The 15,916-nt window shown below is 40.3% G+C and overlaps 1 protein-coding gene across 1 annotated transcript; it reads right to left on the bottom strand.

Moving 5' to 3' along the window:
- Positions 1–14,512: 14,512 nt before the first annotated feature.
- Positions 14,513–15,646, bottom strand: LOC110888403. The gene is made up of 2 exons (XM_022135930.2): positions 14,798–15,646; positions 14,513–14,665 (listed from the first exon to the last, which is right to left on the bottom strand). The coding sequence occupies exons 1-2, from the start codon at positions 15,644–15,646 to the stop codon at positions 14,513–14,515; spliced, it is 1,002 nt and encodes a 333-aa protein (XP_021991622.2).
- Between the last annotated feature and the right edge of the window lie 270 nt (positions 15,647–15,916).

Here is a 15,916-nt window from a genome sequence, read left to right as displayed (position 1 = left end):
CCTCATTTGGCATCCTATAAATACCCCTTGTCACTCTCAAACTTTCTACTTTTGGAAACCTCTGTCCGACCAGCTCGTGCTCCCCTCTTTTTTCAGATTCCTCTCGACTCCGGTAAGATTTCATCCTAAATCTTGTACTTACTTGATCTACACGCACTCCTACACCTTTCTATCTTTCAAATCTTAACTTTTAACCGTGAAATCATCAAAATTCAAGTGTTCTAGGATGATGTCATCATGGGTTCTTGAAGAACTTCATGTTTTGGCCTCAATCCACCAAGAATTACTTGGATCTTGCCGATTTCCACATAAACAAACAAAGATCTTTCATAGATCTAAACATATACACGGTGAAAAGGATTGGAAGATGGATTTTCCAACTTTCTTTCAACTCTTTTACACTCAATGCCTTCAAAACCAATAGAAACGGAGCCTGTGCCAACTTTCAAATCACTCCGGTGATTGCATGGCTCAAGATCCGGATTCTATCCACGAGGTTAACCGATTTCGGGCTAAACGTTAAACATCTTTCCGAACAATTCACCGGCCGGATTTGGGTGATTCCTATCCGATCAAGAGAAACAAGTAAGAACGAGGGTTCTATGGTTCGACTCGTTGTCAAAACACGTCGATATAACGACAAACAATCAGAACAGCCAAGTGTTAGACGAACATGCTGATCAGGTCAGGATGCTGACCGATTGGACTGCTGTCCGAACGGACAGCCAGCTGATCGGACAGTCAGCCGATCGACTGGCCAGCCGATTGGCTAACACATGGCCCCACACTTAATCAATTTGTTTTGAAGACTAGTATTGAACGAACAGCTGTTCGATCGGACTACCGTCTGATCGGATTACTCTTCGGATCATGAGATACTATACTTCAACACTTAGTCGATTTTCAACATGTTCAATGCACTAGGAGTGCCACCCGATCAAACAGCCGTCCGATCAGGTGACACCCTGCTGAGAACTTGTCTTGCTAGGAGTACCTAACCGATCGGGCTGCCGGCTGATCGAACGACTGTCTGATCGACCGTCCTGAAAGGTAAAGATACTTCAATATTTTCTAATGCTACAACGAAAACTTCAAAAGTCAAACCATCATACACAAACACATCCTTCTCAAAGGAAGAAACAATCCACTCGAACAGCCATCCGATCGGCCTACCGACCGACCGGACAGCTGTCTGAACGGACTGCCAACCGAACGGTCAGCCGTCCGATCGACCAACTGTCCGACCCTCCAACACTTGTTTTCCGTTTTACGCATTGCTTATCGATATACTATCAAACTATTCAGGCTAACCCTACTCTCAAGCGCTCCCTTCGATCCATCAATCGCTGTGAGTATACTCGATCCCTTTTTGCTTTCAGCACTTTTGGGTGTTACATACGTTACTTATACGAAATCACATCGAACACACTACGCAACATTTTAAACGCTAACCGTTACCGTATGTATTACGTGACTAAATGAATGCTTGCTGTTATGTTTACACGTGGAATGCTGTCTACCTGTCTTAATGACGATAGTACTATAGTTTGGACTCAGCACCCGTTCACACGGGGGTTGTTAAGGATAATTACTTGCATGGATTACGGTGGTAATCATGTATTGCGAACTGCCTCGGGCAATCAACCCGCAGTCATTGGTATCGATAGATCCATGTCGATAATTAACATGCTTCGTTTTCCTCTGTGTAGGTGCTGGTTATGCGTAAACTATTTCGAACTCTATTATGCTATTATCAAACTTGTATGCTCACCTTTACATTCTATGTATTGACTTTATTTTAACGTATGTGACAGGTGTTTAAGATGCTTATCTGCTAGGAAAGCGAGGCTAGAATAAAGCTCTAGAGCCCAACAAATAGTTGTCTGTAGTGGTCAAATTAAGGGTCTCTAGAAGCAGATAAACAATTGCTGTTTAATTAAATCTGAGTTGTAGGAACAGAATATTTTCCTGGATTTTTTTCTGTAATAATTTATTTTACTGTTTGAGATACGGCATGGGACGTATTATTTAAATTGAATAGTAATGATAAATGTTATGGAAACTTCTGGACAATCTGTTTCGCTCAGTGCCATGCCCCGATGATTCCGCCATCGGTTGGGGTGTGACATGCCATTTATTCGTTGGTTTTAATATTTGGGCCTGACTTGTGTTAAAGTTTATTGAATATATCTGGGATGTTTTTCGTGGTCTTGCATTTTTCGTGGAATCTTATTTTTCACAGAAGGTTAAAAGTTAGTTTGTAAGTTGGTATTTACAATCATCATGAGTACACACCTTTGGGGGTCAAGCATTTTAGGATCTCAATCTTCAAATGATCCCTCTCATCAAAGTAACCCAAAAATGGCAATAGATACGTATGGTCGTTGGATTCCAGATTCAAATGCGGACAATTTGTATATGCAAAAGGATTCAGTGCCATCTTGGTTTCAGTCTCCCACACCGTCAAATAACACGTATACGAGAAAGGGTTCAGCAACCGATATGTATGGAACACCACAACCAGTTGCCTCAAAGTAAACGGCTTTTGTCTCAAGAACCGATATGTATGGAACACCACAACCAATTGCCTCAGAGCAAAGCTACCGGTCTACTGGAGTACCATCATTTCTTGATCCAAACTTCAATGGTCAAACAAGAACGGCTTTTTATGCCAAAATTGTCAAAGATGTCAGCGATGGTGAGTCCTCGGGAAATGATGACAGTTCTGAACATGGCAGTAGTTCAGTTGAAGATGTTACAAGTTAAGTTGAGGATGGTACAAGTTTAAGTTCATGCGAGGATGGATTTGAATATGAATTATCAAGGAACGTTGTTGATTCTGAGGCAAGTGAGTCAATATCTGAGAGTGAATCCAGTCAGGTATGTGTTGATGAACCAAGTTCTGATAGGTGTGATAGTTGTGTTAATTTAGGTGATAAATTGTCGGATTTGCAAAGAAAATATGATGATTTGCAAAGCAAGTATGACGTGACATATATCCACAATCAAAGTTTGATAGTGGATCTTTCGAAATGCAAAGAGGCCAACATGTTTTATGAAAACCATGAAAAAGAGTTTAAAACGGTGATTGAAAATTTAAGAGAAGATAAAACCGAGCTAACAAAAATGGTTTCAAGAAAACAAACTGACATAAACTGTTATATCAATCGTCTCGAGGACATGCAAAAAGAGTTAGCCTGTGTTAAGTGTGAAAGTGAGGCGATCCAGCTTAACTTAGATAGTTATTCAAACTCTAGGTATGTGCTGGATCACATCATTGACATACAGAAAGAGAAAAAGGATGTCACGTGCATTGGATATAAGAAATGTCCACCACCTGTTAGACACAATTATGATGCAATGCCTGATGAGGAGAATATACCTTATTTTGAGCAATCTGTTCCTTTAGACATTGAAGAATTTGAAACCGGACTTGGATACAAAAAGGAAGTATCATCAGATTCAGATATGTCAACAGTTACAAGTGTGTCAACTGCTGAACAAAATCAAGATCCTCCAGTTATTGAGGATGCTGATTCTTCAGATGATGAGTATGATGATACTGACTTAGCACAGTCTGATGCGGTAATCAAAGAAGAGGACATACCTCTTGAGAATCATATTCTATGTGATCCTCCCGCAAAACCTGCTAAGACTGTTCTGGTTGAGTCCACGTCTGCACAAGATTGTGAAAGCATGAACTTGCTTTATACGTTGATTGGTTCCGACAAAGTTTACTCGAACATAGATTTTCCCATTAAAAATGTTAATCAATCCTTGATTGATAAAGTGTTTGAGGATTCAACCAGTAAGTTTTTAGGAAAGTCGAGCCCAAGAGTTGTAGTAACTCAGTGTACTCCTATCCCAAAAGCCGAAGTTCAGAAACAATATGGAAATCAAAAACTTCTAGTTCGACAAAAGCAAAATCACGCTAATCAAGGAAAGAGAAAGGGCAAAAGAGCTCAAAACAAGAAAAGGCTTCAAAAGATAAACTTCGTAAAGTCTCGAGGGACTGATAAAATTGAATCTTTTAAAAATAAATCCAACACAGATTTTGTTATGCAAAAGAAAGTTTTGAAAAGAAAGAGTCAAAACAACTACACACAACACACAAACTGTTGTGATGTAGGACCAAGCACCTAAAGATCACAAAGTTCATCATCAAGCTCCTATAGTTATGATACTCCGAGGTTTGTTGAGCGGAGATCATGTTTTGAATGCGGTGAGTATGGGCACATTGTTAGAAACTGTCTATATCTCACGAAAGGTAAGGCAAAAGTTGATGCCCCCCGGGGTGACAGTTACCATAAAAGATCTGTTTCACCAAAACAGGACCCCTCGTCTTGTTAAACAACGGGAAATGAAATAGAAAAGGAAACAAAGAAAAGAAATTGAAAAGGCTTTAAAACCAAAGATTATCCAAAGACAGTCTGTTAAGTTAGAAGTTAAAAATGAAAAACAAAAACAGATTTGGAAACCAAAACCGGAAACTGTTTCAGGGGGACCTACATCAATTCCGAATCATCAGGAAATGGATGTTAAAATTCTCGATGATGACAGACGACCCAAGTTTGTGAAGGCTTGGGTCCCCGTCTCCAACTAATCTTTGAATGAGTGTGCAGGATGTTCCAGGAGGAACTATTGATTGTCTTAAGATTGTTGATAGTGGAGCGTCCATGCACAAGATCAGCGACATAAGGCTCCGAAACATAGTTACATCTAGGAGAATATTGTTGCCTTTGATGGAGAGGGAAAAAAGAAAAGAAGACAAAAATGTCAGATGAAAGAATGATGATGAATGAAGTTGATAACTTTGACAAGAAATTCATGAGCATCAAATTGTTTGTTTAAGGCTTTGATCGGGTCAAGAGGATAGATTCAATTGAAATGTATGTGCCTGCAGCACGTCTGAAGCTTTTCGAAGATTCATGTCTTATATCTTTCCCAAGAAGTTTAAGGTCCACAAGATGAACGTGTAGTGTACATTTCTCGACGGTGTGATTGAAGAAAATGTGATTGTTGAACAAACCAACCGGGTGTGCGGATACCTTGGAATGGATTATTCAACCGCACATTACTTTTAAAGGAGAAAGACGAAGACCTTTGCTGGAGCAAAAGCATGTGGAAGACATCATGTATGGACCGGCCAATGATGATCTGTACAAGCTTTCCCACATGCTCCCTTGTCACTTACCAGCCGGACCCGAAGGTTTATCATCTTGTTGCTGTAAAGATAATTCTCGATTCATTGAGGTAGCTGCAAAATCGACTTTGAAATCCACACCGGGTGGATATCCAGTTTAGGAGAGCACTCAGATTCCTGCCAATTCACAAAGAAGTTGCAGGATTACGGTTTTGAAATTCTAATCTCTCCTATCTTTGTCGATATTTAAGCCGCTTTATGAATTACTAACATCTAGTACAACACTCCTTGGCCAGACACGTTGATCTCGAGTATCACCTCACACGTGATCGTTTCAATATGAAACTCATCAATGTTGTTTTGGTCCACACCGATTACCGACATGCCAGCTGATTTTTCCAAAATTCAATAAATTATTTTTTATTAAATTAATTTTGGTAAAAAGCATCGAGGTAAAACATGAGTTAATCCACACCGGAAAATCATTTTTGTAAATACTTATTTGTGTTTTATTAATTTCTCGTACTTTTTTTGCATTTTAGGGGGAGTAAAAACGAAATATACAAAAACATTGAAAAATTTTAAAAATACAAAAACATCGAAAAATCTCAAAAACACAAAAACAATAGAAAAACAAAAATGAGTTTCCTGGCGAGAAAATGATAGTACATCCGTGGTCTGTCGAAACCTCTTTAAACCTAAAACGAAAACGATAAGCAGCTCTATATAAGATGTATTGATAGGCTCACAATCATTTTAAAGTGTGCAGGGTGATATAAACCTAAATCGACTGAAGACTGTGTGGGAACCACTCATTGGCATATGGTCTTGGTACCGAAATTTCGTTTGATAGATTGTCTAGGTTCTGAGATACGTAGTCTTTATGTTGTTTATCATCTGGGTATCATGGTTGTTTCTTTTACAGAAAACAACGGGGACGTAAGTCTACATCTTCCATGATACCATACATACGTGTAAATATCATTCAAACATGTATATAATACATGATGCATTCGACCTCAATAGGTGATAAACAATCACATGTCCCATTCAATAAGTGATAAAATATAACAGTTTATCTGGGAGTCAAGTTCGTCTCTTTGTCGGTACGATGGTACTAACCTGTTCACGGACTTGCTCTTATGCCCTTCATGCATTGAATATCAAGTTCCTCATCAATAAGTGATTTAATCACATAGGGCTAGTATTCATCCAAAAATAAGTGAGTATCTCACATGATATACGTTGAAACAGATGATAAATGGTATACTCACCATTAAGATGAACTCTCGTGCATACCTTGATACGGGAATGTTTCGTGTGTGGATGAACACTGGTCGGTAAGTATAAATCATACCTTAACGTATCCCCTAATCGCGAGTACATCTGATAAGTTGAATTTAAGTGGACAACAATACCAATAATCATTATAGGATGCTTATCTAAATATTAACTAGTTGAACAACAAGAGCGTTTTGGCATGATCATACACTGATATGATTCTCTTACCCTCGAAACTCGCAAAAAGAATATCTGTAAATATTTATATACTGCTTTCAGTTTCAGCATCCCTGTATATATTTATTTACTGCTTTCAGTCTTTACATTTGAATATGCAAAAATACCAAAAAGATTTTAGGTGTATTTTAATATCAACTTTATAAAAGCCAAAAAGATTATATTTCTATTTTATTTTTGATTACCCGATGTTGGAACTCGAGTCTATCCTATCTAAAATCCTGATTGTAAGCCGGAAAACAATTGCATCTTCATAAATGGTCGAAGTTAACAATTTTTGAAAGTTAAAATCTAAAATTGATAAATTTTTAATCTTTCAACCCGTTGTCGGTCGGTGTTTGATTGAGAGTTGGTCTCATGTGTGTCATGTGTTGTTTGACTATATTCCAAGCGGTTGTTCTCATTATTCGTTTAGCTCTGTTGCGTGTGCAGATGTGGCATCGGAACCAGCTAAAGGCGAAGAGAACATGTTAGATGACAAGCTGTGAATTGAAGACACGACATTGATGCAATTAAAGGATCAAGATGATCGAGTTGCAGCTGACCACTTATCAACACCAAAAGGATCTGAAGTATTGAAAATCAAAAGATTCACGAGCATCATTTAAGGGGGAGTTTGTTGATACACTCCCTGTTTGTGAAACATGAAGACTTTGAAAAATCTCAAAAACACAAAAACATCGAAAAATCTCAAAAACACAAAAACAATAGAAAAACAAAAATGAGTTTCCTGGCGAGAAGAAGAGAAAATGATAGTACATCAATGGTCTGTCGAAACCTCTTTAAACCTAAGATGAAACACGATAAGCAGCTCTATATAAGATGTATCGGTAGGCTCACAATCATTTTAAAGTGTGCGGGGTGATATAAACTTAAATTGACTGAAGACCAGGTGGGAACCGCTTATTGGCATATGGTCTTAGTACCTAAATTTCATTTGAGAGATTGCCGAGGTTCTGAGATATGTGGTGTTTATGTTGTTTATCATCTTGGTATAATGGTTGTTTTCTTTTACCGAAATATAACGGAGACGAAGTCTAGATGTTCCACGATACCATACATACGTGTACATATTGCATACGAACTCAATAAGTGATCAACAATCACATGTCCAAAAAAATAAGTGATAATATATCGCAGCGTTCTTGCGGGAGTCAAGTTCGTATCTTTGTCTGTACGTTGGTACTAACCTATTCACGGGCTTGCTCCTGTGCCCTCATGCATCTGAAAATCAAGTTCCTCATCAATAAGTGATTCTATCACATAGGGCTTGTTTTCAAATCAAAATAAGTGAGTATCTCACATTTTCATATATGTCAAAACAGATGATAAATGGTATACTCACCAGTAAGATGAACTCTCGTGCATACCTTGATACGGGAATGTGTCGTGTGTGGATGAACACCGGTGGGTAAGTATAAATCATACCTTAATGTATCCCCTAACCTCGAGTACATCTGATAACTTGAGCTTAAGTGGACAACAATACCGATAATCTTATATGATGCTAATCTAAATGTTAACTAACTGAACAACAAGAGCATTTTGGCGTGACCGTACACTGACATGATTCTCTTACCCTCGAAACTCGCAAAAAGAATGTCTGTAAATATTTATTTACTGCTTTCCGTTTCTGCATCTCTATATATATTTATTTACTGCTTTCCATCTTTACATTTCAAAAATGCAAAAATACCAAAAAGATTTTAGGTGTGTTTTAATATAAACTTTTTAAAAGCCAAAAAGATTTTATTTCCATCTTATTTTTTATTATACGATGTTGGATCTCGAGTCTTTTCCACCTGAAACCTGATTGAAACCTAAAGCAATTGCACCTTCAAAAACGGTCGAAATTAACAAGTTTTGAAAGTTAAAATCTAAAATTGATCAATTTTTAAACTTTCAAACTGTTGTCAGTCGGTGTTTGATTGAGAGTTGGTCATATGTGTGTCGTTTATTTATGTTGACTATATTCCAAGCGGTTGTTCTCATTACGCATTTAGCTTTCTTTTATGTGCAGATGCGACATCCATACCAGCTAAAGGCGAAGAGAACGTGTTAGAAGATAAGCTTTGGAATGAAGACACAACATGAATGCAATCAAAGGATCAAGATGATCGAGTTGCCGTTGATCACTCATCAACAGCACAAAGATCTCAAACTTGAAGATCAACGTCTCACAAGCACCATTCAAGGGGGAGTTTGCTGATACACTCCCTGTCTGTGACAAGAGAAGACATCTAAAGATCCGACAACAATGTGAAGAACGAACCATCGCCAGCAACATCCAAAGGGGAGTTTGTTGATGCAATTTTTGTGTGGATGTGGCTCGGTTCGGTTCGGTTTGGCTCAGTTTGGCTTGGTTCAAGACCGAAGTTGACGACGTTCCTCTGTCGTACGACCCGACATTCACGTTACGAGAACGAAGACACGATACGATACGAGAATGACATCATCATCATGATTATGATGTCATGTCTTCTAATCACATGCGAGTTTTCTCTTATGTATACAAACAAGTTCTGCATGTTGCTGCTACCCAAACGAAGAACCATGCAAACTGTATATTATGAACAACCTTTTTCGTCCACGGTGATTTGCTGAAATGGCCTCCACGAAGAACCCACATACTTCGTGGGTCTATGTTTTTCGTGGGCCAAGGTTTTGGGCCCAGTACCTTTGCTAGGGTTGGTGTTATGTTTGCCTATTTATATAGAACTTGTAACAGTTAGAAATCAAGAGAGAGCACACAGTAGGTTTGTGAGAGCATTATCTTGTACTATTATTGTAACAAACTCTACCGAATCAATACATTTGAGCTTGAATCGTTGAATCTTTGTAATGTATCTTACTCTCTCTCGCTCGGTTTGTGTCGCAACGAGGATTCCGCACTTGTTACGGCACCCGAAACAAGAAATCATCTTAGTCCGACGATCCGTATCGGGACCTACATCAATCTGATTGGAAAATTCCCGCCTAAACTGTATAAACCCCAATTAAGCATCACTCGGGTCGATTTAAGCCGAATTCTTTCCACACGTAGCTTAGTTTACTTCGGTTAAAGAAAAGATGTGGGGGCTACTTTGGAGAAAGAAAGTCAAAATAAGGATCTCTGAGGAAGAGATTAATAATTTTGAACAATTAGGTTCGGGTCTTGATGTTGAATTCGAGTCTGATTGGGAGGAAGTCCATTTGTTGAAGAAAATGTAGAAGAGTTTGTGCCGGATACCCAAGATCCAGGTAAAACACTTGATGTGAATGAACTGATAAAAAAAATCAACGAGACAAACGATGTTGGTCTAAAGTTGGGGGGTGGAACTATCAGAGAAGGAGCGGTTGGTTAGGGAAGCGGACATTGAAGACTAGGCGGAAGTTGGGCTTCCATGTATTATCGATCACTAAACATCAATGGTGCTAGGGGCGGGTAAAGCCGTAGGTCAGAGGACTAATTGCAAAATATAATCTGACTTTTTCTCAATTCAAGAAACACAGTACAAGGACCTGCCGGTTAGCATAATTAGAAGGTTTTGGGATAACTCTGAGTTTGATTTTTTTAAGGTGGATGCAAATGGAAGATCAGGAGGGTTGTTATCCATATGGAACGCAGACGTGTTCAAAAAGAACTATGAGTTAAAGAATCAAAATTTCTTATTAATAAAAGGGCGTATGGTGGGGTACGATAAGGAGATAGTCATTGTAAATTTGTATGGGTCAACGGTCCAAGCAAACTGAAGAAGACTATGGGACGAGTTACTGGCGGCAAAAAACACTATTCAAGGACAGTGGATAATGTTAGGCGACTTTAACGAGGTACGAGTACCGGAAGATAAATATAACTCATAGTTTGACGTAAACGGTGCAATATGCTTTAATAACTTCATAAACAGTGGAGGGTTCCAAGAGTATTATATGGAGGGTAAGAAATATATGTTCCTATCTAGCGATGGTACGGACCTAAGCAAGAAAGACAGAGTATTGATATGTGGCGACTTCATGTCCAAATGGTCAAACGCTACACTGTTGGCCTTAAACAGAGATATTCAGACCATAGCCCGCTTATACTCACAACGGTGAATAATAGTTTCGGACCGACCCCTTTCAGATTATTCAATAGTTGGTTCGGTATGCCGGGGTTCGAGGAGACGATAAGAAAAGGTATAGCTACCATGTGTGACTCTAATTTTAAGGACGAAGTGTTGACAGTTAAACTAAAAGCTATTAAAGATGAACTAAAGATTTGGCGTAAAAATTAAAAAAGACGAGGAGGATAGGGTATTTAGGGAGACGCATAATAAACTGATATCCCTAGATGACTTGGTAGAGAACAACTGGTTAACTAGTGATGAGGTAAGCATTTGGCAAGGGTGTAAGGAAACATTAAGGTAGTGTTTGGTATGAAGGAATGAGAGGTGGAATGGAATGAACTATTACGGGGAATGAAAAAAAGTGTGTTTGGTTGGTCAACGTAATGGAATCACCCATTACATAAGTCATTCCATTCCCTCAAATTCATTCCATCCACTCCCCCTGTTTTTTTTTTTTCCATTCCATTCCCTCTCTCAACCTACGTCACATACACTGCCCATTACCTCCACCATCTACCACCACCACCTGCCGTCGTCACCACCCGCCACTAACCTCCGCCGACCACCACCACCGTCTTTTGCTGTCGCCGCCCGCCGCCACCACCATCGACTACCATCTCTGCCACCCGCCATCGCTAACCACTACCACCCCGACTACTACCGCCACCCTCCGCCGACCACCACCATCCTCTGCTGCCACCACCCGCTACCGTCGACCACCACCACCCATCGTCGTCGTCGCCGCCACCACCCGTCGCCACCACCATCGACCACCATCGCCGCCACCCACCACCACCGACCACCGTCACCCCGACCACTACAGCCACCCTCCGCCGGCCACCACCACCATTCTCCGCGACCACCTCCCGCTACCGTCAACCACCACCACCCATCGTCGTCGTCGCAACCACCATCGCCGCCACCCACAACCATCGACAACCACCACCCCGGCCACTACCGCCCCTTTCGCCGACCACCACCACCAACCTCCGCGTAGGGCCGTTCAAATTGCTCGCTGCTCGTCGCTCGCTCGACGCTCGTTCGGAAATTGCTCGGAAAATGCTCGTTCGATTTGACGCTCGGTTGTAAACGAGCCGCTCTGCTCGGTTCGGTTTGTAAACGAGCCAAGCATGAGCAAAGGTCCGCTCGGCTCGGTTCGACTCGAAATATTATTTTAATAATACATATACACTTACATATATAATAAACATGTATACACACACATATATACACACAAATATAAATTATACACATATACACACACACCTAAATATATACACACATTACACATACATATATACTTAAATATAAATTTGAATTAGAGTCTATTAGATTTTGGCCCACTATATACAAATTTACAACTATATCTATACGTACTAGCCCAACCACGTCGTTAAAAAAATTAATATCAAATCTAAAAGTTAAACCATAAACCGTTAAATGATAGTCTGCTCATCGCCTCAATGTTTCATGCCGTTACCCTAAGTCGATCGTCTCCTGCTCCCAACATAATTGTTTGTGCAATATAATCATCGCCTCGTCGGCCACAACATTGTTATTCATAAGAAAAATATTATGCCATGAAATGCGCATGATTTTAAAGACATAAAAACTTGCTACACAACATTGTCACTATCACTCTCAGAAAATTTAAATTGGGTGACACGGTTGTCCAAATCGCTCGAACTTCGCTCGACGCTCGCTCGGAATTTTTACCGCTCGAAAAATGCTCGCTTGATTTGAGACTCGGTTCTAAATGAGACGCTCCGCTCGGTTCGGTTTGTAAACGAGCCAAGCACGAGCAAATGTCCGCTCGGTTAGGCTCGGCTCGTGAACAGCCCTACCTCCGCGGCCACACCCGCTACCGTCGACCACCACCACCCACCGTCGTCGCCACCACCATCGCTGCCACCTGCCACCGCAGACCACCACCAACCCCGACCATCGCAGCCACCACCGCTAACAACCGTCATCCACCGACCACTGCCATCGACCACCGCTACCACCGACCACCGCTACCACCGACCACCGCCACCCAATGTTGCCACCGCCGCTAGCCGCCACCAATCACCGCCACCACCCATCGACGATTTAATTCATTCCTCTTTTCTTACCTACCAAACAAAACAAGGTAATGATTTATTCCTTTCCTGCATGGTAACCAAACAAGACTATGGAATGTAATGATCTATTTCATTCCTTTGTCCATTCCATTACCTCGTCCATTCCCTCATCTATTCCATTACGCCATACCAAACAGACCCTAAGGGAATGGCATCACGCGCAACTCCTATACATGAAACAAAAGGCGAGGGTACGATGGGTCGGGCTGGGCGATGAGAATGCGAGTTATTTCATGCGATAGTGAACAATCATGTTGCGAGAAACAAGGTTTGTGGTCTTTGACTCTTTGGATTGACGATCAATGGATCTCTAATCCAATTGAGATAAAAGCCCATTTTCAGAAAGCAATTCAAGTCAAATTTAATGAAGCAGTGGGATCGAAGCCTCGTATTGGGCCTGATGGGTTTAAGAAGTTAAGCGACATTCAAGCAGAAGGGTTAGTGCAGCTGTTCTCCTGCGATGAAGTGCGTAGAGCTGTCTGGGATTGTGGTGTCACACCCCAACCGATGGCGGAAACATCAGGATAAGATAAAATAGATTGCAAGAGACTTAATAACACTATGTGACAATATGAATTTAGATTGAATTTCATAAATAACTAAAAATGTCATACAAGAATCAAATATGAACAACATTGTTTCAAACATACAATACAAAATAGATTAATCTAAGTGTGTTTATAAGTCCACCTAAATCTTGTTTCTTCACTTAGCATCATCTTGACTATCAACCTGCAACATGTATTAAAATATGATCATCAAAAAGTTGGTGAGTATACAAGTTTGATACATAGCATAAAAATAGTTTTAAAATAGTCTGACAACTCGTATCTAACATGAATCACAATATGCAAGTTACTAGTATGTTGACACGGTGTAAAGTATATGTTCAAACCCAAGAATCCAGTGTGTTAAAATAGCCTATCCCAAAAAATAACAGGAGGTAACATGTTTAACTTAACAATACCCTGAGACTAGTGGGCGGTGCATTACTCCTATAGCGCTATAATTGTTAAGGTAGGCTTGTACGAAGTTAATGAGCATATAGACACGAAAAGTTTAACATAACATACGAGATTAACAAGCATCATATAGTTTCATGTTCAAATATGGATAGAGAGTGATTCAAATAGTTTCGAGTGTTTCGTGTGTTTATATATAGAATACATGTTGCACCCAAAAGTGTTAAAAGTAAAATGGGTTCGAGTATACTCACAAAATTGCATATGCTTTCCGATTATCCAATGTGACGAAGTTGTCGAGACTAGGAGATTGATTGTGTTTGATTTGGAGTTTTAAGGGATGTTTACATTCGGTATAAGGATTTGGAGTTTAAAGTACATAAAAAATAGACATATGTGAAAATAATCATCTTGTACACATAACACTTGTTCTTGACACTATTGAAACTCAAAAGAGTTAGTGTGTTTTCATGGATTCAAAGATCCATTAGGATCGTAATAAGTGCATGGTCAAAGATGATGTAACTTACACTTTGACAAATAACCAATAAGTTATCATCAAGGTCTAATTACTTGGATAATTATAGATTATATAAATAACATATGATTATTATATAGAGATTACAAAGTCCTATAGGTCAAGCATGAGGTAGGACATTAAAGTCTCCTCATGGGTACTACCTACACGGGACTCACCCACACAGAGTCAGATATAGGATAAATCAATCCGGCATCCAACAACTTAATCATTTCTTTCTTCACCACATCTTGCATCTTTGGATTCAACCGCCTCTGAGGCTGTGCACAGGGCTTGTACTCGTCTTCCATCAGAATCTTGTGAGTACAAAAAGAAGGATTGATGCCTTTGATATCCATAATCTTCCACGCTAATGCTTTCTTATGAAGTCGCAAAACACTAAGCAATCTGCTCCTTTCCTCGTCCGTCAAGGATGATGAGATAACAACCGGCAAACGACGCTCCTCGTCTAGAAATGCGTACTCCAAATGGGGCGGAAGCTCCTTAAGCTCCAAAGATGGTGGATCTTCAACCGACTTTTCTTCATTCTCACGATCGATCTTTGTAAACTGATCCGAACTCTGGGAACCATCATCATCAATCTGATAAACTGGCTGCTCGAAATCGTGGCTCTCCTGCGTAATGCCATCTAGGTCCCCACACAACAGATGTGTGTCCGAATCAATCTCCTCTATCGTGCCCTGGAAATGTGTGCTCACATACGTGTCAACAATGTCGACATAGTAAAGCGCATCATCCTGACTCTGCGGGTGCTGCATTGACCACTTGATATCAAAGGTCACATGCTCATCATTCACTCCGAGTGTAATCTGCCCTGTAGCTACATCTACAATGGTCCGAGTAGTATTCAAGAACGAACGTCCGAGAATCAAAGGCACCCTAGAGTCCTCATCCATATCCAGGATAACAAAATCCGCTGGAAACACAAACTTGTCAATCTTAACAAGCATATTCTCAACAAATCCACGTGGATACTTGATAGAACGATCTGCTAGTCGAATGCTCATACGTGTAGGCGACGACTCACCTAGATCCAACTTTGTAAAAACCTTATAGGGCATAAGGTTGATACTCGCTCCCAAATCAGCCAATGCATGGCTAACAGACATATTTCCTATCAAACAAGGAAGCGTGAAACTGCCTGGATCTCCCATTTTTGTGGGTAGACGATTTTGAAGAATGGCAGAGCAGCTTTCGTTCATTACCACATAGGACATATCCTCAAGCTTCTGCTTATTCGAGAGGATGTCCTTTAAGAACTTCGCATACTTCGGCATCTGGGCCAAGGCTTCAACAAACGGTATGTTTATATGCAATTGCTTAAACATTTCAAGAAACTTACCGTATTGTTCTTCGTTCTTCTGCTTCTTCAGTTGGCCCGGATATGGTACTGGAGGAGTGTAGTCTTTGACTGGCTCCTGGACTTGTGCTGTACTTGCTGGGCGCAGCCTATCTTGCACCTCGTCCGGTGTGTCAGTCGGGACCTTTTCAGTGATCGGTGGTGGGTCCGATATGTTAGGTCCTTTAGTCTTGCAACTCCTGGTCAT

The sequence above is a fragment of the Helianthus annuus genome, chromosome 11 (assembly GCF_002127325.2).
Source record: "Helianthus annuus cultivar XRQ/B chromosome 11, HanXRQr2.0-SUNRISE, whole genome shotgun sequence".
Taxonomy (NCBI): Eukaryota; Viridiplantae; Streptophyta; class Magnoliopsida; order Asterales; family Asteraceae; genus Helianthus; species Helianthus annuus.
Note: the sequence above shows the minus strand (reverse complement) of the source record. Positions and strands in the feature narration are given on the sequence as shown.

What these genes read in the sequence shown, in the direction of transcription:
- LOC110888403 (XM_022135930.2), bottom strand. Translation starts at nt 15,646, where the DNA reads ATGCCGAAGTATGCGAAGTTCTTAAAGGACATCCTCTCGAATAAGCAG. An exon ending in ACGAGGAGCGTCGTTTGCCG is followed by an intron (nt 14,666 to 14,797) that starts GTTGTTATCTCA and finishes TGTACTCACAAG; the next exon opens with ATTCTGATGGAAGACGAGTA.